General features: G+C 35.6%; 2 protein-coding genes across 2 annotated transcripts in view; both read right to left on the reverse strand.

Moving 5' to 3' along the window:
- The window catches only part of LOC111192012 (ribonuclease inhibitor-like), a 30,119-nt gene extending 20,041 nt beyond the window's left edge, over positions 1 to 10,078 (reverse strand). Inside the window, exons 1-4 of the mRNA XM_049475740.1 lie at positions 9,916 to 10,078; positions 9,347 to 9,508; positions 5,201 to 5,371; positions 2,381 to 2,557 (exon numbers count right to left, since the gene is read on the reverse strand). Of these exons, the coding sequence (XP_049331697.1) occupies positions 2,381 to 2,557; positions 5,201 to 5,367 (344 nt within the window). The 5' untranslated portion in view covers positions 5,368 to 5,371; positions 9,347 to 9,508; positions 9,916 to 10,078. The remainder of the gene's footprint in view (positions 1 to 2,380; positions 2,558 to 5,200; positions 5,372 to 9,346; positions 9,509 to 9,915) is intronic.
- An 87-nt stretch (positions 10,079 to 10,165) lies between these two features.
- The window catches only part of LOC111192008 (ribonuclease inhibitor-like), a 29,640-nt gene continuing 15,178 nt past the window's right edge, over positions 10,166 to 24,627 (reverse strand). Inside the window, exons 9-11 of the mRNA XM_049475741.1 lie at positions 16,973 to 17,146; positions 16,701 to 16,901; positions 10,166 to 10,352 (exon numbers count right to left, since the gene is read on the reverse strand). Coding sequence (XP_049331698.1) covers positions 10,166 to 10,352; positions 16,701 to 16,901; positions 16,973 to 17,146 — 562 coding nt within the window. The remainder of the gene's footprint in view (positions 10,353 to 16,700; positions 16,902 to 16,972; positions 17,147 to 24,627) is intronic.

Genomic DNA, 24,627 nt, shown 5'->3' on the forward strand with positions numbered 1-24,627 from the left:
ACCTGTAAACTTTGTGCAAACTGTACTTTGATACAAAGTTATATAACCAATGCTAGTTTGTTAGCTGGGAAGCTAAGCTATGTTAAGTTAATCGTCTTCAAGGGATTCTAACCGACCAGTCTAAGCTTTCCATTTAGAACTGTGCACAGAATTTGTTAGTGTTAACTAACTATCTAGCTAGTCCCTGATTCAGTTAAAAAATGGCATCTATATACAGTACAGGACACACCTTCTCATTCAACGCATTTTCTTTATTTTCATAACTATTATTTACTTTATTTACATCGTAGATTCTCACTGAAGGCATGAAAACTATGAAGGAACACGTGGAGCTTTATGTACTTAACAAAAAAAGGTGAAATTATTGAAAACATGTTTTATATTTTAGTTTCTATAAAAATAGCCACCCTTTGCTCTGATAACTGTTTTAAACACTCTTGTCATTCTCTCAATGAACTTCAAGAGGTGGTCACCTGAAATGGTTTTCCAACAGTCTTGAAGGAAGGAGTTCCTAGAGGTGTTTAGCACTTGTTGGCCCCTTTGCCTTCACTCTGCGGTCCAGCTCACCCCAATCTGGATTGGGTTCAGGTCCGGTGACTGTGGAGGCCAGGTCATCTGCCGCAGTACTCCATCACTCTCCTTCACTCTCCAACTAAACGCAGAGCAGATGGGATGGCATGTCGCTGCAGGATGCTGTGGTAGTCATGCTGGTTCAGTGTGCTTTTAATTCTGAATAAATCCCCAACAATGTCACCAGCAAAACACCCCCACACCATCACAGCTCCTCCTCCATGCTTCACAGTGGGAACCAGGCATGTGGAATCCATCCGTTCACCGATCTCAAATTTGGACTCATCAGACCAAAGCACAGATTTCCACTGGTCTAATGTCCATTCCTTGTGTTTCTTGGCCCAAACAAATCTCTTCTGCTTGTTGCCTCTCCTTAGCAGTAGTTTCCTAGCAGCTATTTGATCATGAAGGCCTGATTTGCGCAGTCTCCTCTTAACAGTTGTTCTAGAGATGGGTCTGCTGCTAATAAGTCTGTGTGGCATTCAACTGGTCTCTGATCTGAGCTGCTGTTAACTTGCGATTTCTGAGGCTGTTGACTCGGATGAACTTGTCCTGAGAAGCAGAGGTGACTCTTGGGGCCCTATTTTAGTGATCTATAGCGCACTAGGTAATTGCGCTTTGCACAGCTGGATTTAGGGGCGTGTCCTGTGTCGTAAGGGTGCGAAAAATACACCTTGTGCAGCTCCAATGGCGCAAAGGGCGTGTATGAATTATCCTAATTATTCATGGGTGTGTTTAAGGCGTAACGTGAAAAAAACAATCAGTGTGCCAGAATTCATCCCCTTTAAAAAACAGGAGCGTGCTGACTTCAGTTCATTCCTATTTTAAAAGCGCATAGAACACTGACTGCACGGCACGCTGTGAAGATACACCAGCAGCTCATATAAGGGAAGAGTATATTTATTTTATTCTTTACTCTGTTTATTGTTTATGTAAAAGCTGAGCATTTACAGCAGTGCAGTACAGGGATTTAAAAAAATAGAAATAAAAACTGACATTTACTATAGACTAATAAAATATATACGTAAAAAAGGAAAAATAGGACATTTTAAAAAGATCATAAAAAATTACATAAAAGGAAAGAATGTATATCTTATGAAGAAAAAAACTAAATAATTTGATCAATAAAATAATAAAAATAAGTAAAATAAATGTAAAAAAAAAAAAATACACGCCTTGCGTGAGGTGTGCAATAGGGCCCTTGGTCTTTCTTTCCTGGCTCAGTCCTCGTGTGCCAATTTTGTTGTAGCGCTTGATGGTTTTTGTGACTCCGCCTGGGGACACATTTCTTAAAGTAATGATGGCCACTCGTTTTTCTTTAGTTAGCTGATTGGTTCTTGCCATAATATGAATTTTAACAGTTGTCCAATAGGGCTGTCAGCTGTGTAATAACACAGCTGGTAGTCCCAACCTCACAGATAAAGCAAGAAATTCCACTAATTAACCCTGATAAGGCACATTTAAAAAAAAATTCAGGTGACCACCTCTTGAAGCTCATTGAGAGAATGATGCCAAGAGTTTGAAAAGCAGTAATCAGAGCAAAGGGTGGCTATTTTGAAGAAACTAGAATATAAAACATGTTTTTAGTTATTTCACCTTTTTTTGTTAAGTACATAAAACTCCACATGTTCATTCATAGTTTTGATGCCTTTTTGAGTATATATATATATATATATATATATATATATATATATATATATATATATATATATATATATATATATTCTGATATTATGATATCCGCCTGGACTGTGTATAACTTTAAAATTTAAAAGTGTATTAAAAAACTTTGCAATTTAATATTACTCACATCAGTTCCTCCACTTTACAGTCAGAATTTCTGAGGAGGGTGCAGAGATTTTGCACTCCAGAGTTGTCCAGCCTATTCGCATTCACATCGAGGTGTCTTAGGTGTGCAGGCTTTGAATTCAGGGCAGAAATCAAAGCAGCAGATTCTTCACAACGAATCTTCCCTGTTTTATACAGCCTGCAGAGAAAGACAAAGAAGAGGAAGTCTTGAATTGTACACAATAAAATATTATAAAATGTTTTTCAGATTATCAAACAAACTTTAATATCAGACAAATATAACCTGAGAAAATATAAAAAGCACTTTTTAAATTATACATTTATTTATTAAAGAAAAAACTATTCATACCAATCTAGCCCTCTGTGAAAAAGTGTTTTCCCCCTAAAACACATAACTTGGTTGTTCCGCCCTTGGTCGCATCAACTGCAATAAAGCTTTACTGATAACTGGCAGTGAGTCTTTTACATCTCTGTGAAGGAACTTTGGCCCTCTTTTCTTTACAGAGTTTTAGTTCAGACACATTGGAGGATTTTTGTAAATGAATTGCCTGTTTAAGGCCATTCACAGCATCTCAATCAGTCTTTGACTAGGACCATGGGCGTGGTAGTGGGGGGAAAAGTGGACCTGACTACCCAGGGCCCGAGTAGGGAGAGGGGCCCATGAAAATCCTGATTTTTTTTTCGCTCACTTTCCTTTGTTTACTGGCATGGATAGGGGCCCATTAACATAGTGGGTGTACAGGGCCCATAATTTGCTGCTACGCCCCTGACTAGGACACTCCAAAACCTTATTTGTTTTTTTGCCATTTTGCCATTTTTGCCATGTGGACTGATTTGTGTGTTTTGGGTCATTGTCCTGCTGCAGAACCCAAGTACACCTGAGCTTGAGCAGATGGTCGGACATTCTGCTTAAGGATTTTCTGGTAAACAGCAGAATTCCGGGTAGCATCTATTACAGCAATTTGTTCAGGTCCTGAGGTAGCAATGCAGCCCCATTTCATCACACTACCACCACCACGTGTTAAGTTCAGTATAAAGTTCTGAACTGATCTTTTCCTAAAATTATATGTGTAACGGAACACACAGCTTCCAAAAAGTTCTACTTTTGTCTCGTCAGTTTAAAGAATATTTACCCAAAGCAAACGGGGGATCATCATGATGTTTATTGTTAAAGGTAAGATGGGGTCATTGTGTTCTTTTTGGTCAGCAGTGTTTTTTATCTTGGAATTCGCCCATGGAGACCATTTTCACCCAGTCTCTTTCTTATTATTGAATCATTAACACTGACCTCAACTGATGCAAGTGAGACCTGCAATTCTGTAAATGTTGTTCTGGGTTCTTTTGTGACCTCCTGGATGAGTTGTCCATGCCCTATTGGAGTAATTCTGGTAGGCTGGTCACTCCTGGTAAGGTTCACAAGTGTTCCATGCTTTCTCCATTTGTGAATATTAGCTCTCACTGTGGTTTACTTTTCAGACTGATAGATGAGCATTTACTTTGTTTTCTGATCTGTTTTTGAATTTTTGTCATAATGTGTTGCTTTTTGAGATCTTTTATCTGCTTCATGTTGTCAGCGAGGTTCTATTAAAATGATTTCTTGTGTAGGTACCCTAGCCAGCCAGTAGGTGGCAGTATCACCAGTAATGCATAGTGCAAGTAACACCAGAAGAAGAAATAGGGGTGTGGCTTCACAGGTAACAAAAGCACTGATCCCACAGGAACTCATGGTCTCTGAATTTGCCACCAAGAGGTAAACAGCCCAACAGAGAGACATGAAACAAGAACATCAAGACAACAAGGCCTCTCTTTTGTTCTACCAAAAAAACAAAGCAACCACCTCTAGGCCTACTCAAAGTCACTTTTTACCTTAGAACTTAGCCAGACCTTAGCCAGACGTCTGATCAACATTTCTACACGGCTGTTTCTTCAAAGATAAGCTTGCAACAGGAGACACAGCTCGGAAAAACAAGGAAAGCAGCCAGATCCCTTTTCTTAACTGTGTACGACTTTTCCTGGGGACATTTTTTCACACATGACAAGGAAGGTTTGGATAGTTTTTTTTTCCTTTTAAATGAAATCATCAGTTAAGAAATGCTTTTTATATTTACTCAGGTTATATTAGTTTGATAATCTGAAAAAAATTTAATATGACAAAAATGCAAAATCACAAGAAATCTGTAGGGGGAAAATACTTTTTCACACCACTATATATATGCAGTCCCCTCCAACAATACAATACTTCCCTTTAAAAAAATCCCTTGGTAAATTGCTGTGGATAATGTAATTTAGTCCAAACCCTCTATGCCAGGGGTCACCAATAGGCAGACCGCAGTCCAGGTCCGGACCCAGACGTTTTCTAATGCAGAGCCAAACCGATAAACTACTGAGAAGGATTTCATTTTGACAGTGTTCATTTAAAGAGGTAGAACTTTTCTTGTCTTTACAGTATACACGCTGTAAATCACCAAACACTCTCCTTTGCCAATCAGATCTGTGCAGACAGCTAGTGAATTTGGACGCGACCGGGAAAAAACTCCATTATAAAGAGATAGGGAGCCCGAGAACGGGCGGAAACAAAAGACACTCTGAGCGTGAGAGAGACAGGGGAGGAATGTACACAAAATCTGGCTAGAAAGGCATTTTACTATTATTATTATTATTATATATTTTTTTTTTCATCATAGCACATAGCACAGCACTGAATCCGGACCTTGGACTGACTAAATTTTCTCCAACTGGACCGTACTGAATTCTAATTAAATACTGCTGCTCTATGCATTAAGAAAACAATCATTTCTATATTGTATAATGAACCACTTACATGAATTTCTTCAGGCTGCAGTGTGGATCCTCTATGACAGCACACAGCTGTGTCACTGTAATGTCTGATGTTGTATTCTCTCTTAGATCCAACTCTTTGTGTTTTAAGATGTTTTTATCAAAGCTATTGAGACAGTTCAAGCCCTCCTCTGCAGCCTCACTTCTCATCAACCTGTAGAGGGAGGAACACACAAGGTTAGGAATGTTACTTCCAGCTTACATGTTGTATCATGCTTGTTTAGTGTTTCTCTTACTACAGGTTACTAATCTGTATTCCCTTATAGTTTTCTGCAATTTGCTTGTCTGTTTTTGAGAACATTGACTTTAAAAAGTGTAAAATGTTGCGTTAATAGCTGATCAAATGTCATTTTCTAATTCTTGCTTTTCTTTTTATGAACATTGAGGAATATGGCGACAGCAAAAGGCAGTGCTCTCCAGGCACCAGTATAAGTTGGACCAGCTTGAATGGCAGATTCAGACCCTTCTGGTGGAGAGTAACAGAAGGTGTGAGAGAAAGCGGCCTCAGATGCTTCCTATTAAGCAGTTGCATCTCTAAACTATCTTCATGAATTAAAAAAAATAATAATAACATTAATGCTAATCATTACTCGCAAGCCTTACTTCAGGGGTCATCGAAAACCAAAGTGCACCCCAGCCACAACCACAGACGTTTTTAAACCTCAGAATACTATGAATTTACTGGACAAATATATCACCCAGAATCAAACTTGCCACATTACAGAATTAAGAAACCCACAGTGGCTTTCTAGCAAACAAACTAGACAGATCATGGGTCAATATAGAACAGGCATTGTGCAAAGATATTCAAATTATAGACTTACCACTTATCAGTCAATAAAAAAAACACTCTTGCTTCAACAATATAACAGTGGCAACACATCTGACAGCTTGGTAGAAATTTCACAAGATAACACACTGTACCAAACGGCACGCACTGCACACCCATAACTACCTCTGGCTAGAAGTTATATCCTAATATCACTCTGCCTGCTAGGAGGCACATCAAACACCAATATGACAACAGAAAACAACAGGATACTTTATATACTGTTAATCATCAATCAAGAAAACTATCTTCATGAACTTGAAAACATAAAATAACATAAATGCTAATCAGTAGACTCCAACAGAAACAAAAATCAGACTCAGTTCGGACACTACAGCAATACAAATAATAACTAAACACAAGAACAACACTAGCAAACAGATGCACACACTTGTTGTACATTTGTCTTTTTTTTTCTTCATTTCTTCCCTCTTCTTTTCCTCCCACCCTCTCTTGCACCTCACACCACTGTCTCTCAACCCCCCACCTCCTGACATCTACTTAAGACTGTGTCTACGATTAAAATGTTCAAATATGATGAATGTTGTAAATAAGAAATAAATAGTTAAGTCCTTTTAATCCTCGTATGAGGGGTTGTGGAGGGCCAAAAACACCCAGCATGGAACTTTTCATAAAGACCAAAATGCTGCATTTATTTTACTTCTTCTGAAACCTAGGAAATACATATATAAAGATATTTGCAATTGTCAAACTGATTTTTTACATTTCCGGTTAGCCTGATAATTTGTGTTGCCTTTTCCATATTATAGAGTTTGCTGCTTCACATTTACTAGAATATGCTGGTCTTTCTGTAGATGCTAAAGAGATGAAGCTTATAGTCTGATCGACATGCTTCCTTACAAACCTTCCTGCTTTCTCAGATCTTCTACTTCTGGGTTTCTAAATGCACCATCATCAAAAATCTTTAGCTTTAGTGATCGGGCTTTCTCTGGGCTCACTCCTCAACCATGAAACTCGCTCACAACTGTGGTATAAAAAAATTGTTTACCCCTGATATTTTTCATTATTTTTTCTTTATAAATTATTGGTTGTTTGGATCAACAATTTCCGTTAAATATATCATATAGCAGATGAACACAGTGATATTTGAGAAGTGAAATTAAATTGATAGGATTTACAGAAAGGATGCAATAATTCTTTAAAATAAATTAGACAGGTGCGTAAATTTGGGCACCCTTGGGTGTTTTATTGATTTAAATACCTTTAGCACTAATTACTGGAACACAACAGTTAGTTTGATAAGCTCACTGACCCTCAAACTACAAACACAGGTGAATCTAATCATGAGAAAGGGTTAATGTGACAACATGGGATCCTCAAAACACAACTCTCAAATGACCTGAAAACAAAGATTGTTCAACATCATGGTACAAAAAGCTCAAATCTCAGAGATTTCAGCTGTCAGTTTCCACTGTGAGGAACATTGTGAGGAAATGGAAGATCACAGACACAGTTCTAGTTAAGACCTGAAGTGACAGGCCAAGAAAAATCTCAGATAATCAGAGGTGAAGGATGGTGAGAACAGTCATATTCAACCCACAGACCACAGACTAGCTCCAAAGACCTACAACATCATCTCACATCTCAACTATTCAGCACACTTTACACAAGGAGAGCCTGCATGGTAGAGTTACAAACAGAGTCACTTGAGGTATGCTAAAGCTAAAGCACATTTGGATAAGCCAGCTTCATTTTGGAATAAGGTGCTGTGGACTAATGAAACTAAAATTGAGTTATTTGGAGGGCAGTTATTCATGCATGACGGAAAAAGAACACAGCATTCCAAGACAAACACTTTACTGCTCCCCACAGTAAAATCAGTTGGTGGTTCATCATGCTGTGTGATCAGTGCAGGTTCTGGGAATATTGTTAAAGTTGAGGGTCACATGGATTCCAGTCAATATCAGCAGATTCTTGAGAACAATGTTTAAGAATCAGTGAGAAAGTTGAGCCGGGGCTGGATACTTCAACAAGACAACGACCCTAAATACTGTTCAAAATCTATTAAAGCATTCATACAGAGGAACAAGAACAACATTCTGGAATGATCATCTCAGTCCCCAGACCTGAAAATTACTGAACACTTTCTGTAAATCCTATAAACTTAATTTTACTTCTCAAATATCACTGTGTTCCTCTGCTATATGATAAGTATAATATAATATAATATAATATAATATAATATAATATAATATAATATATAATAAAGGTAAATCATGCAAATTATCAGGGGTGCCAAATATTTCCATACCACTGTATTTATATCTAATCCTAAAATCCACTTGTTTTGCCTATGAATTAACTTTTAAAATTTTTTGGATTAACACATAATACTACTGATGTGTTGATTCTCCTCTGCAAATGTTGTATCTGTATTAGCTGTGGGTTGAATGTTTCTGCCTTCTATCTTCTTTGTGTTTTAGAAAAGTAGGAAAAAAGTATTGTTTTTGTATCTGTTTCTTACAAAAAAACATACCCGGAGTGAAAGAGCTTTGTGTGATAAAGACAACATACGTTCTCTTATAAGAATTTAAAAGAATCCTTTTTTTCTCCCTGGCACATGCAACTTCACATATTTGAGAATTCGATCTGCAATATGAGCTTTAGTAGTCCTCAGAGATGACCAGTTAAATGTCTTCTAAAAATGCATGCAATTAATTACTTCATTACAATATCTTATGCATAGTTTTAATATAAATTCATGCCTTTCAGGTGGAACTCTGTTCTTATAAAAATGGTATAAGATGTCATCTTTCATTCCGGGACAATTTGAGCCTCTTATTGAGTAACATGACGCCACAGTATCTTTTGGACATTCTGATTCTGGATGATCTACAGCCAAACTTCACTGGCTTATAAGTAAGTAAGTAAGTAAGTAAATAAATAAATAAATAAATAAATACCAGTAATTAGACAGATGCTATTTGGTTAAGATCATTAGGATATATTAGGATCATATTTAGAAAGGGGAAATGGGTCTGTTGTTTGCCCTCAGAGATAATACTGTATGTAATTATATGTATTTATGTGTATAGTGTATGTGTTTGTATGAGTACTTAATTATTTGAATTATTGTGATTTAAAAAAAAGAGCAAGATATATTTTAGCTAATAGCAGAAAATAAATCCATAAAACACTATTAAGATTAATCTGTATGTTGCTTACTAACATAACACTTATGATAAATTCTCTATTTATTATCTTGAAGAAGAAGGAGAATTAACAGATTGTTTGCAGGGTCAATATGGAATTATACATATAATATTTTGAATTGCTCACCTCAATTTAAGATATGATTTATTTGGTTGGTTGTAGAATTGCTCCACTCCTCTGTCTCCAGGATGGTTTCCTCTGAGATCAAGCTCAATCAGTTTTGTGTTTGAGCGTAAAGCTGAGGCCAGAGCACCATATCCTTCCTCTGATATGTTACAGTATGAAAGACTAAAAAGAACATATAACAATTATACTACAGACTTTGTACTTTGTTGTGATTAAATTAAATTAACTATATACAACTAATATGTTACAAAAACTGTCATGCTTACAAAGATAAAAAAAAATAAGTTAAAATAAATGCCCAGTGACAAAAAAAGCATAACCATTAAAAACTAATAAAATTAATTTTAAAATATTTTAATACCTAGTAAAAAATTCTGATTTATTTAAAAAGTGCCACTTTAATTAACACTTTTAATGAAAATGTAAATATAAAAAATCTCTAAATTAAAAATACAAAGTTATTATTGAGGCTATTATTTGCTTGCTGTCAATAAATGTTCAAGCACACTTCTGGGCCTTTTATATTAGGTTAGTCCTCCCGGGTACATATTTTTAAACATGAAACTCACTCTAGTTTCTGAAGATTACATCTCTCTTTGCTCAGAAGTAGACAAAGTTGGTTCACTCCAGAGTTTCCTAGATTATTTTCACTCAGGTCCAGCTCAATCAGGTGTGAAGGATTTAAACAAAGAGCCACTGCCAGATCATTACAGCCTTTCTCTGTAATGTTGCTTTTTTTCAGCCTACAAAAAGTAATAGTGGAGAAAATATCATTTCAACAAACATTGTATTTATCTAAAAATAACACAATAAAATCTGTTAAGTTACATACTTAAGTTCCTTAGGTCTGAAGTGTAAATCTTGAAGTAGAATAGAGAACTGCTTCATTTCCGAGTCTTCTTGTATTTTCCCACTCAGATCCAGCTTAGTCAGAGGTATAGGGTTTGTTCCTAAAACTCCAGTCATAAAAACACAGGCCTCCTCTGCAGCAGAATCTTTTAGCAGTCTGTAGAGATGGGGAAAAAAGTTCACACATGTACAAAAATTCATAAAGCAAGAGTTATCACTGGTATTTTGCAATTGTGTTAAAATGTGGTATGTGTATTTGCAGCATTAGTCTGTCGGAGGTGTGAAAGAGGTGTGGAAAAAGGTTAACGCAGTTACACACAGGCTGTATATTCACATATTAGGAACACCCCTACATATCCCAAGATATGATAAGTTAACTAACCAAACAAGTAATAATAGTAACTAGGGATGCTACAGTTATCTTTTTTTCTAACCGTTTGGTTCGGCCTGTTTGGATGGACCGCGGTATTTCGGTGGCCAGGGATGAGGGGCTGCTGAGCGCATGCTGTTGGGGGGGGGGGATGGTGGGGGCTTGGCGTTTGGTGGCTGAAGTGAGTGCTCCTCCTTCTCCCCACCACAATAAACTGGCTGTTTTCGGGCCGTTTGAAAGAGCAAAATCTGTTCAGAATGATGTTTATAAACACTGCAACACGTCAAACGCGAACAAGTGGAGAACTGGTGTGTGCGTGAGCCCCACAGCTGCGTTATTATAATATTTTTACTGGTGAATTTTGATTTGATTTGATACTTAAGGTTATAATATTTTTAATTTAATTTTCCTCCGCGTGGGGTGATCTGGTGTATGAGCTATTCACAACAGGTACTGTATCTCCTGTTTTACTACAGAACACATGCTCCCTCGCGCTCATATTCTAATACCATTCTGCAGCTTAATCAGTGTTTTCTGTCATTATTTAGCGGCTAGCGTGAGCGTTATAAATATGAACTAGAGTCACGGACCGCGAGACGCCACGCGCTACCGCTGTTATGCCGAATCCGACTCCCCGCAGAATCCGGCTCCGCTTCAAGAGCAGATTTGGCACAACACGCTGTAAAACTGCTGGAGTGGAAACATCGCTTATAATTAAATTAACAAACACAAAAACGAAGGGTATTCTATCAGTAATTTCAGTTAGTTTTAGTTAGTTTTATAAACTCTCAATACAGTTCCAGTTAGTTACCTTTTTTCTTTTAATTACCGTTTTTATTAGTTTCAGTTAACAAAAATGTTTTTTACTTTCATTTTTCATTATTTCATTCGTTTTCGTTAATGATAATACTTGGTTACTTGGTTATATTGTGATTATCACACCAGAGCTTTATATAAAATAAAAATAGCATTAAAAAACAGATGCCTATGTCACAGACTATTTCCTGGAGCCAGACCCGAGTCGGGTTGGGTTCAGGCAGAGAATCTAAGGTCTAATATTTATATATCTAAATCGAACCGATACCGTGGCCCAAGAACCGCGATACAAACCAAACCGTGGCCACACTGTACCGTTGCATCCCTAGTAGTAACCAAAATGAACTAAAATGGATTAGAATACAATATTGGCACAGCCTAATCATAGTTTGCTATGTATAAATAAATAGTTTTAGTTATTAGTAATCAATAGTTATTTACATAACCCTTAATATACATCATATTATTATTTATTTATTTATAATATAACAGTATCACGGAGGAAAAATGTGAAAAGTGCTCGAGGTCTAGTTTGAAGTTGAAACTTTACTTTATTTCAGTAATTCAGCAGATAGATCACTCTGTGTGTAATACATCTATATAATATGTGCATTTCACATTCTAAACTGAATTACTCAGTAATTTAAGACACAGATGCGCTCTGACTTTTGTTCATTTCTATTTTAAGAGTGCATAGGAGACTGCGCGTCACGCTGTGAAGATACACCAGCAGCTCATATTAGAAAAGAGTAACATTATTTTATTCTTTATTCTGTTTCTTGTTTATATAAAAACTGGGTTTGCAACACTGAATATTAATCAAGCAATCGATTATTTACACTGGAGGGGGACCCTCATTTACAATGCTGCTGAGCAATTACAGTTTAAAAGGGCTAAAAAATATTTTTAAAATTTGAAATAAAAATTGACATTTACTCTAGATGAATACAATATATGCGAAAAAAAAGTAAAAATAGGACATTTTAAAAAGAGCATACAAATTGACATAAAAAGTAAAGAATTTAACTAATTTAATCAATAACATAATAATAATAATAAATCAAATTAATAAAAAAATAATAACATATAAACTCATTAAAAAAAATTTTAAAACAATCACAGGCTTTCTGATAAAAGTTTCAGTTTCGGTTCAATTTCAAATCATTGAAACAGCTCACCAAAACCTCAACCTATCCTTTATATTTGACAATATTTGATTAACTGTACAGGTCCACACTCATCTTTTCATCAATTTATTTAACTGAACTGAGTTTTATATTATTTATAGCCTCGCTCTGAATTCAGCTCTGCGCTGCGAAAGAGAGTGAGAGAGAGAGAGAGAGAGAGAGAGAGAGAAAGACAGAGTTGCGGCACATTTGCCTGATTTCTCTTGATTAAAAATCAGTAAATATGAGTTTAATAACATGAATTTTACTACACTTGTCCGACCTTATTTATTAAAGCGTTTTTTTTTTTAAAGAAAACAGAGGTAATCCTGCACTGCGCGTGCTGTCAAGCTCCTACACGTGCCTGCGACATTTTAGGTTTTAGTTAATGAATTAATATATTTAATATTTTAATAAACTTGCCCTGGTTATAAGAAACAAAGTCTAAAATATAGCTTTATATTTCTGTGTATTTCAAATGTTTTAAGTTATATATAATTGACGGGCAGCACCAGACACCAGGGTGACAACATGCTTTATTTTTCAGATATAAAAAAAAATAATCTTAGTTAAATAATAGCTAAGTGAAAAAAAAGAAATTTATGTTCAGTTAAAGTGCTTTTCCCTTTTAATTTTCCATTTCAAAAACTTCAGCATTTGAGTGAGAGTAAGCATCTGATAATTTTTTTAAACAGCAGAATGCTTATATCTGCTATATTAAGCTACAGTTATTAAGTCTGTGTACTAAACATAAATAGAAATAGAAATAAATATATCTAATAGTAATTTATAGTTACTGTGCAGATTTTTAAGTATATTTTATTTTTATAGTTGATTGCTGAAGGATCTGGGTGAGGTTTATTTTTCTGTGGTAAGGAAGTGATGGTGTGTGGTATAGTGAATGGGGAGCGCAGGGTGATCATGATTCAGTCCTGAGGGCGAGACTGACAGTTGAATTTAAACGTGGTTTTGGGGGATCAGTCACGCAATGCTTTTTTTTCGCCTCCAAGATAGAAACACGCCAGAAATTTACCTGAACACATCATTTCCAGACCACCACGCCCATTCGAGTTAATATATTCCAAAAGGCCATTGCTATTTTAAGGACATGTGCACAAGGCGTAAAAATAGACTGTTGACGGGGTGTGCGATGGCAACGCGTCCCGCTACACACCTTGTGCAGGGTGTACGATAGGCCCCTACGAGTGAGTTGGACAGCAATTTGGTTGATTGCTTAAATTAAACTCCTTGTGCTTCAAGTGTGCTTGACGTATGTACTGCAAGGTGTGGTTAACTGAACCCACAACTAAAATGGCATCTAAACTAGGGCTGTCAAATTAACACATTTATTTTGATTCATTCACAGAATTGATTACAGAAAAATAACACAAAAAATAAATCATTGATAATTAATCGCCTTTCTTGCTGCCCTTTGACCCGGCACTACAGTTGTGGTCACTGTTGTGGTCACTAATTTTATTAATGTTAATGAATAACTGAAGACTAGAGTTACATACAGACATCATACACATCTCATATCAAACAGCAGAACGTACTCTATCTAACCAGCACAGTAACTGTTCTGAGATCAATAACTAGTCTAACCAGCACAATGCATCCCTCTGTTATCAAACAATAGCCATTAATTGAGCTCAGAAAACAAGTATGATTTAACGTTGATTAAAATATGGTCAATTATGTAAATTCTGTAACATTTGCATCTCATTACAGTAATTTGAGCAGGGCTAGTATGTATTATTTTTATTACAGAGCAACGTATTTCAGCAATTACTGTAAAAATGTGCAGTAGTTACTCAGTTGAATATCGTTTTAATTAGTTTAGAATCTCCTATACTTAACCTCTGGCATATGTGAGTGTCGTTTATATAGTTTTTGTAATATTTTGGCAAATAAATTTACATTAATTTATAAAAAATGTCTTAGAGTTCTAAGAGATGTACAGTATTTTCAGCATCTGTTACTGACTAGTTACAGAGATTTTTGTTGTCTATACCGTTCAATATTATCATTCATTCATTCATTTATTTATTCGCTCCTCAGGAGATGAAATGAGGAACTAATTTAAACCTTTTAACCTTAACATAACATTAATAAATTAGTCCACATTGTCCAAACACTAAAGAAGCATTCAAGTCAGAGATGTGATGAAATGTTGCCATGCAGTTTTAGAGTGTATTGCAGGGGATGTTATCAATATGTTAACATCAGTGCAGAAATTATTTATGAGGATTCTGAGGAGATGGCCACAAACTGTTTATCGTAAAAGACTTGGAGTCTTGGAAACTTGGATTGTTTATCCCATAGAGTTGTAGTCAGTACTTTGAGAGAAATCCTGATGTGTGAACTGAGGTGGTATTAAGAGATAGTTTTGTCCACAAATACACTATACAGGTGCTGGTCAACGAATTAGAATAATTTGAAATATTGCAATCATGAAATTCTTTGAATGCATTTTTTGTGCAGAAAGCAAATCAGGTGTTCACCGCACCTGTCCTACTCGTTAGACTAATCACAGAACTCGTTACCTGGAAAAAAATTTGCTCAGCTGAGCTTTCCAAAAGGCCCATTTAGGCCATTTAACTGTGACACTGTTGTTTTATTGAATTAGAATAATGGAGAAACCGTTTCATTGAATTAGAATAAATGCTCGAATTTTTGTTTTCTGTGAAGAGTGTTCACTGTGCAGTATAAAGTCAGGGTTGAGTAGAATTTCTAAGTTGTAAAATCAATCATGGGTAAGCAGCGCGACCTCTCAACCGGAATAGTGGCTCAAATTCAAGCCCTTCGCCAACAAGGCTTGACCCAAACTAAAATTGCTGAGCAGCTCGGCATCAGCCAGTCTTCCGTCTGCAAAGCTCTCAAGAAAAACTGCAGCAAGCGCACCAACCGTTCCGGCGTCCGAAAAACTTCTGCTCGCGACAACAAGCAGCTGAGAAAGATCGCAGTCAGCAACCGGTTCAAGTCCACTTCCGAGCTCACCGACTTGTGGAACAAGCAGACCGGCGCTGACGTCTCCAGATCAACCACTTACCGTCGTCTGCGCAAACTCGGCTTCAAATCTCGTGTTCCAGCAGTAAAACCGATGCTGAACAAGAAACAAATGGAGAAACGGCTGAAGTGGGCCAAAGAACACGGCGAGTGGACTGCTGAAGACTGGCAGAAAGTGGTCTTCAGTGACGAATCACGCTTCTGCATCTCCTTCGGTGACCAAGGTCCTCGTGTCTGGCGTCGTGGTGGCGAAACCTACAACCACGAGTGCGTGAAAAGATCCGTCAAGTTTCCCCAGAGCGTTATGGTCTGGGGATGCATGTCCGCTCGAGGTGTAGGGAAACTCTGCTTCCTCAAGAAGACTGTCAATGCTGCCGTATATCAAGATGTTCTGGAAACGTTCCTGATTCCGACTGTTGAGGAACAGTTCGGCGAAGAAGACTTCATATTTCAACAGGATCTTGCACCGGCTCATGCGGCAAAGTCGACCAAAGATTGGTTCACTAAAAAACAGCTTGAAGTTTTGGCATGGCCGGCCAACTCGCCTGACCTCAATGTCATTGAAAACCTTTGGGCCATCGTCAAGCGGAAAATTCGCGACAGAAAGCCTACTACGCTGGACCAACTGAAGCAGAACATCGCCACTGCCTGGGAAGCTGTGAGTGCGGAAACTTGCGACAAGCTGGTCAAATCGATGCCGCGGAGACTTCAGGCAGTCATACAAGCCAAGGGGGCAGCCACAAAATACTGAGAAAGTGATGATTGTAATTATAATAAAAATTATTCTAATTCAATGAAACGGTTTCTCCATTATTCTAATTCAATAAAACAACAGTGTCACAGTTAAATGGCCTAAATGGGCCTTTTGGAAAGCTCAGCTGAGCAAATTTTTTTCCAGGTAACGAGTTCTGTGATTAGTCTAACGAGTAGGACAGGTGCGGTGAACACCTGATTTGCTTTCTGCACAAAAAATGCATTCAAAGAATTTCATGATTGCACTATTTCAAATTATTCTAATTCGTTGACCAGCACCTGTATATACACTTCACATACATTATAAATACAACATAAATTCAAGTGCAGGAGACATATTTATACGTATGTACAATATTGAATTCCCCACAGTATTTATAAACATATTTACCTTAGTTTATTCAGGCTGAATTTTGAATCCATTTGTAAATCATTAAGTAGATCTAGTCCTTTTCTTTCTGCAGGATAATTTCCAGCGGCTCCAGGATCATTTCCTCTGAGATCCAGTTCTTTCAGGTGTGATGAAGAGTTGAATTTTAAAGCCGAACCAAGAGCAGCATATCCTTCCATTTCTATACTGCAAAATGAAAGACTGGAAAGAGAAAAAAATATAATTAATTTCACAATTTAGTTGATCTGTTTTAGATTAAGTATAACACTAACCTCAGTTGTTCAATTTTGCATTCTGGTTTCTTTAGTAGATGAGAGAGGTGCTCCACTCCTAAATTTCCCAGTTTATTCCCACTTAGATCCAGTTCGATTAGGTGTGAAGGATTTGAGTCAAGAGCGGATGATAAAGCAGCACAGCCTTTCTCTGTAATTTCGCTGTTTTTCAGTCTGCAGAAAGAGCACAAACATTTTGGTGAAACTAGCATCCTTGAAGTTGACACTGCAGACTTTGTAGTCTGTACTTTTTTAGTCATGTTTATTTCGGTTGAAAACACATATACATACACATAAACAGAAAAGTTTTCTGTTAATAAGCATATCAACAACACAAATATGAACCGAAAAGGTATAGGCTGAAGCTTTGGCTTATTTTTGCCTATCCTTTTTACATTATCTCACATTCTATATTCCATTATTTTGCAAATCAAAAACACAAAATGAGTCAAAAAAAAAAAAAATGCCACACATTCCATATGTAATCACTGTTCATGTTTATAAGAGTTTACTACTTTTCTCTTGTAAGTTTTTTTAAATTTGCTGAGTGAACTACACATTTTCAATTCATTGTTAAAACCATTCCACAAAGTGACCCCCCTGACTGATACACATCTATTGTTTATATTTGTTCTTGCTCTTATTTTTTTAAACATACTTGTTGCTCTCAGCTCATACTTATTCTCTCTCAATTCAAATAGCTTCTGAATACAGTCAGGAAGCGAATTGTTTTGCACTCTATACATTATCTGTGCAATGTGTAAGTCAACTAGATCAGTGAATTTTAGAGCCCATAAATTAATAAATAATTTGTTTGTTGATTCATAGAAGTCTGCTTGGTTAATAATTCGTATTGCTTTTTTCTGTAGCATGAAAATTTGATGCGTGTTAGTTTTATATACGTTTCCCCATACTTCCACACAATAGGTCATGTATGGAACTATGAAAGAACAGTACAGTATAAATAATGATTTTTGATTCAAAATATGTTTGGTTTTATACAGTATTGCAATGGTTTTAGAGATTTTAGTTTTTACATTATTAATATGTGGTTTCCAACATAATTTATGATCAATTATCACACCCAGAAATTTATTTTCATATACTCTTTCAATTTCAACATCATCTATCCTAAGTTTAGCTTCATTTCTGATTTTTCTGTTACCAAATATTATAAACTTTGTTTTACCTAAATTCAACGATAGCTTATTGATATCAAACCATCTCTTTAAAGTACTCAATTCTCTTTCGACTGTATTCAGAAGCCATTCCAATTTCTCCCCAGAACAATATAAGTTTATATCATCAGCAAATAATACAATTTTTAATAGTTTTGATACTTTACAAATGTCATTTACATACAATGTGAACAATTTGGGTCCTAACACTGAACCTTGAGGAATCCCACAAGTGACCTTCAATAAATCCGATTTACTATTGCCTATTTGCACATATTGGTATCTATTTCCTAGATAACTTTTAAGCCATGAATATGCTACACCTCTCACTCCATATCTTTCCAGTTTCTTTAACAATATATCATGATCAATAGTGTCAAATGCCTTTTTTAGGTCTATAAATACTCCAACAGTATATTCCTTCTTATCTATTGCTGTAGCTATTTCTTCTACTAATTGCATCACTGCCATCGAGGTGGACCTATGTTCTCTAAAACCATATTGATGATCACTCAATAGATTATGCTTTTCTATAAAGTGTTCAAGCCTGTGGACAAATAGTTTTTCTAAAATTTTTGAAAACTGGGATAGAAGAGAAATTGGTCTATAATTAGAGAATTTATGTCTGTCTCCACATTTATAGATAGGAATAACTTTAGCTGTTTTCATTTTGTTAGGAAATATGCCTGTTTGAAGGGACTGATTGCAAATATGTGTAAAAGGTTTCACTATGCATTCTATTATATTTTTCACCAGTGACATATCAATGTTATTGTAGTCAGCAGATGTTTTATTTTTACATTTGTTTACAATTTCAAGTATTTCTTTTTCATCAGTGCCCCTTAAAAAATGGAGTGAGGGTTTTTAGTAATAATATCATATTCTATCCCATCCTTGTTTCTAGGCTCCACAATCTCCTTTGCTAAGTTATATCCTATGTTAACAAAATAATCATTAAATCCATTAGAGATATCTTCTGCTTTATTTATAATTATATGGTTTCCTTTTACAAAGTAATTAGGGTTGCTTGTTTTCCCAGAACCTTTTCTAATTATGCTATTAAGAACTTTCCATATTCCTTGCATGTTGCTCCTACACTGCTCTAATACTTTCTGATAGTAATCCTTCTTACTAAATCTCATAATACTTATTAATTTGTTTTTGTACCTCTTATATTTGTATTCTGCTTCATTTGTTCTTTGTTTTATAAATCTTTTATATAATATATTTTTCTTTTTACATGCATTTGCAATCCCCTTTGTTATCCATGGCTTGCCCTCATATTTGTTTCTTATTTTGTGTTTTCTTAAAGGACAATTTTTTTCGTATAACCCTGTTAGTATGGACAGAAAAACCCCATATGCCTTATTTGGATCATTATTTTTATATATGTCTGTCCAGGCTTGTTTCATTAAGTCCACCCTGAGAGCTGCTAAAGTTTCTGGTGTTCTATGTCTTACTAATTTAAATGTATTTGACCTATTTTCTTTTTTAACCATAAACATGTTTTGAAATACTGCAAAGACTGGAAGGTGATCACTGATGTCTATTATGAGCAGTCCACCAATTATTCTAGCTTCTATTTTGTTTGTCCATATGTTGTCAATCAGTGTTGCAGTGTCTGTAGTTATTCTGGATGGTTTTATGATTTCAGGGAATAGACTGTTGCTATACAATGAATTCATAAAGTCTGTTGTCTTTTTATGCCCATTTGGATTTAATAAATCAATGTTAAAATCCCCACATATAATTTGAACTTTATTTAACTGGTCCAGTATGTCCTCTAATTTATCTTTGAATATGTCAAGACAGGTTCCTGGTGTTCTATATACACAACTGATTAATATATTTTTAGATTTTTCTATGTTAATTTCTATGGTTATGCACTCCATTATATTGTCTATTGCATATGACATCCCTGTAACCATATTGCATTGCAAAGCTGTATCAACATAGATGGCAACCCCTCCTCCTACTTTATTAACCCTGTTTACTGTAAATAGCTCATATCCCTCCAGCCCAACATCATACTCTTTATTATGTTCAAGCCAAGTCTCAGATACTGCAATGATAGTGAACTTATTAAATTTATTCAAATACTCCTTAATTTTTGAAAAAAATTTGTTAAGGCTTCTGCTATTGAAGTGTATTATGGAAAAAGCACCTTCCATATTGACCTTACTATTGAACTGTTCATCTGTGTAATACTCACATGAGTTATTGATGTTATTGTAGAAGTTGTTTTCTGGGTCAATATCATTTCCAAACTCATATATTTTATGTTCCATATGGTCAATAGTGTTCAAATTCAAACTGTCACACTTGCTATACTGTCTATTTGCATGCTCAACCACACAGTCCTTGATAGTATGTTCAAACTCTTCCTCATCAGTTTCATTGAATGGAAATGAATAATCCTCATTCAGGTCTGTCATTTTTTGCGAATACAAATTGTCACTGTTCGCCATATGGAGGCAACCGAGTTCATCCCTGAATTCATCTCGTCAGTATTGCTTATAAATACTGATTCAAGTCTTTTAGCTCTTTTATCATAATTATCATACTTCTTCTGTTAGTGACATCTAGTTTGAAATTCTTACAACCAAATGTTTTTACAAAAAGGTATGCCGGTCACCATTACCATCATCTGAGAGTCAGACTAAGACTAGTGCATGAGGCACTAGTAATCTAGTTACTATGACAAACAGGAAGAAAGCTCAGCCCACATTTCAAAGTTTCAAAAATAGAAAACATAATGCTGTTCACAAGTCTAAAATCATGAGTCCAAGTCAAGTCTCTTGGGCACGAGTCCGAGTCGAGTCTAAAGTCTCTGTGTGTGTGACTCGAGTGCAACTCGAGTGACCATCTCTGGTACAAGTCCAAACAATGTTATAGCAAGAGAGGTAAAGATAAATAAATGTATAATACTGCAATTTTTTTGTGGCAGTATAGATCATGTTCTTCAGCAGTATAGATCTTGTTCTTCAGATTACACCAATATTTTTTGCTATAGTATTGCAAATTGTTGAAATATGTTCTTTCCAGTATGATTTACTATCAATGAGTATACCAAGATATTTAGTACAGTGAACCTGAGGTAAAATTTAACCAGCCGTAGATATTCATGGAAGACTTAATGTTTCAGGACTGAAAAGCAAGTATAAACTACAAACAAAGTATAAACTTTTTATATTAATGAATAATTTGTTTGACAATAATCAAATTTGGCAATGATGTAATAGTTGAAACCAGAGAAAAGAAAAATCAGAAAGTAGATCTCTGTAATATCTCTGTAGTATCTCCAGGACAACAATGCGATCAAATGGATTGCATTGACAAAACTCAAAACATTAATAAGCAATCATAATTATCCTACTGTTCAAATGTGTTTACCAAGTTAAATAGCTAAAGATGATGAAATAATTGGCTTAATCATTTCTAAAAGTAAGGCTATGTATGGTCCTTTAAGAAGGGGGGGGAGGGGGGTGGGGGGGCATCTTGCCAGAACAGTGCATAATTGCTGAGTAAAATGAAGTGAGCTCTGATTGCCATTCTTTATAAACTGAATAATCTGTACAAAACCTCCAGGTAATCATAAGAATAAGACTAAGCGAATAAGTGAATAAGAATAAACTTTGGATGTATCTGTTTGTTTAAGGTTTAAATGATGGATGCTAAGAGATAATTTGAGAGAATAGAGTTTGCCACTGCCATATTGTAACTGTTGTAATTCTAGTCCCTGCCACCACCAATGCCAATCTAGCCCCTGCCAAGTGTTGCATGTGGTTTAGGGCTGCAACGATTAGTCAGTGACAACGTAGACTATAAAAATTGTCGATGCAGAATTTCATTGTTGTTAATGTGTGATGAGCGAGAGAAAATGTTATATAATCGAAAAAATGATTAATTTCAATAATTCAGTTTAAAATATATGTAGATGTATTACACACAGTGAACTATTTTAAGCTTTTATTACTCCAGCAGATGACATGTCTCTCCAAACCATCACTGATTGGTGGAAACTTCAAACTAGACCTCGAGCAGTTTGGACTGTGTGTCTCTCCACTCTTTCTCCAGACTCTGATCCCTTGATTGGAGAGACATGGTTTGGAGAGACATGTCATCTGCTGGTGTTGATCCACTGTGTCTAAAGTCAGTGCAGTTTTGTTTTCCCACAAAATCTTACAGCACTTCATGCTTCCCTCTGCTGACAACATTTATGGAGATTTTTTTTTATTTTCATAATCATCCACAACACAAGAAATAAATGATTAAAATAGATCACTTTGTGTAATACATCTACTTAATTTACTTTTTCACTTAATTTTTTTTAGATGCACTAGTTCAAGCTGTACACTGACTACTATAATGTCATCCCATGAAAATACATTATTTTTGCATAAATGTGAGGTATATATTTGTGTTTCAAAGATACTGTAATTTAATAAAAATAATTTAATTAATAATATAAATCTAATGTTTAGTAATGAAACTGGGCCATTGAATCATTTAGATGGGTTTAGTGACACATTTCCCCACTGAATATGGCTGGAAATACTGTATATCAGTGTCACGTCTGGTGCTGTAGGCACTTCCTGTCCTTCCACACTGGTCTCCAACGGAGGTTGTCAGCCCAACAACTACAATACCCAGAATGCACCACCCGCTGACAACACACACACTGCTGATCACGTGACACCTCACCTGCCCCGGGGTGCGTTTCCCGTACAACGATGGAGCCTAGCATTAAACTAACGTGGTACGATGCATCGTTAAACTAACTAACATCTGAAGTACGACAGTTTCCCGAAACCATCGTACTTTGTTGGTACCACAGAAGTCTGAACTATGTTGGTTTGAACCACCGTGGTCTTAACTAAGGTGTTTCCAGATGTGTTCGGCCAGACTTTCCCAGCAGAAAACGTGCAAAACTCACAATCTTTAAAATATTATGCAAAAAATAATAAGGCTATTTATATTGTAATTATCACCAGAACATAACGGACAACAATACTATTGATAAAATAACAATGAACTGCAAGTAAAATGTACACAATAATTGCTATATATTAATTATTATTTGTAACAGACAGTGTTACTTAAAAAAAACATACACATATTTGCTATTGCAAAATTTTTTAAAAATAAAATAATCACCATTCTGAATGAGTCTTATTCAAATGAGACCTGAGAAATGTGTGTTACTCAGTGGTTCAGCAGAGCGCCTACGACGGTGCAGCGCGCGGTGTTCTGTCGAATTGTGCAACCGATCGAGATGTGCTTCTCAACACCAGCGCCCATGCGTGGAAACATTTTTTATTTATTTATTGGTTTTTTTTATGGTAATTCTGTTCTTTTTGGGTGCATTAAACAACCAGAAACCCCTTGCCATTATTTTTTTTTATTATTATTTAGTATTACAAATGCGTAAATGACAGCTGATGATAATGAAAGTAATAATAAGTTAGCAATAAAAAACATAAGGTTTATAATCACCTCTAATAACCCTAAACTGTCTCCTGATATTTTGATTCAGGCTTTCCAAATATTCTACCGAAAGCATGTTTAAATATGGGGCTTTTTCTAGCAATTTTATATTTAAAAATTAAATATGCACTAGGGTAGTACGGTTTGACATGGTTGCAAAACTCGACAGAACACCGGATGGAAACCTAGTTCGAATCCCAGTCGTGGTTTTATTCTCTTGATGTTTTTTTTTCATAATGGCAATTAATGTTAGTATTTTTTTACATATATATTAATGTAGCCTACATATTTCTACTTATTTCCTGTAATATATTATTTAACAAATACTAATTGATAACATTTGTATAGGCCTAGAAACACACGTTGTATTGGCTAAATGATACATTTTCTTTATTCACACTCTGTCTGGCCCTGTTACCTTCAGAGGATGATTAGGTAATTCAAAACACCTGCTTATTGCATGCCTCTATTTATTTTAAGACACTTTTTACTTAGTTTTTTCTTGTTATGAATATATTATTAAAAGACACCTTCTTGCCTACTGTATGGATAAATTTGTTTCACTGGGTACAAACAATGCAAATATACCATCAAAGGTCCTTAGGGTACAGGTGTTTACGTTAAAGCCATTTTAGAGTATTACCCCAGTGACAGTTTAATAGCCTTATTCAGAGAGTGCATATAGCACAGTGTGTTTAAAAAATATTTATTAACTAATTCATAAATGTGCACAGCACAAGTTACCTTTACTCAAGAGATGCCTGCTTGAATAATTAACATACATCTTTCCAAGACTGTAAAATACATTTTAGCTAAAGAGCACTTCAGTGCACTTTTTTCACTACACTGAATTCATGTTTGCCAAAAAAAGCTAAATGTTAAAGACATACATTAAAAAATGGGCAATTAACTTACATTTTCAAAATACATTTGAGTACTGAATTTTATTATTTTCCCTGGGCGCACATTGGTAAAAGTGGCTCAATTAAT

Source organism: Astyanax mexicanus, chromosome 3 (assembly GCF_023375975.1).
Source record: "Astyanax mexicanus isolate ESR-SI-001 chromosome 3, AstMex3_surface, whole genome shotgun sequence".
Classification (NCBI taxonomy): Eukaryota; Metazoa; Chordata; class Actinopteri; order Characiformes; family Acestrorhamphidae; genus Astyanax; species Astyanax mexicanus.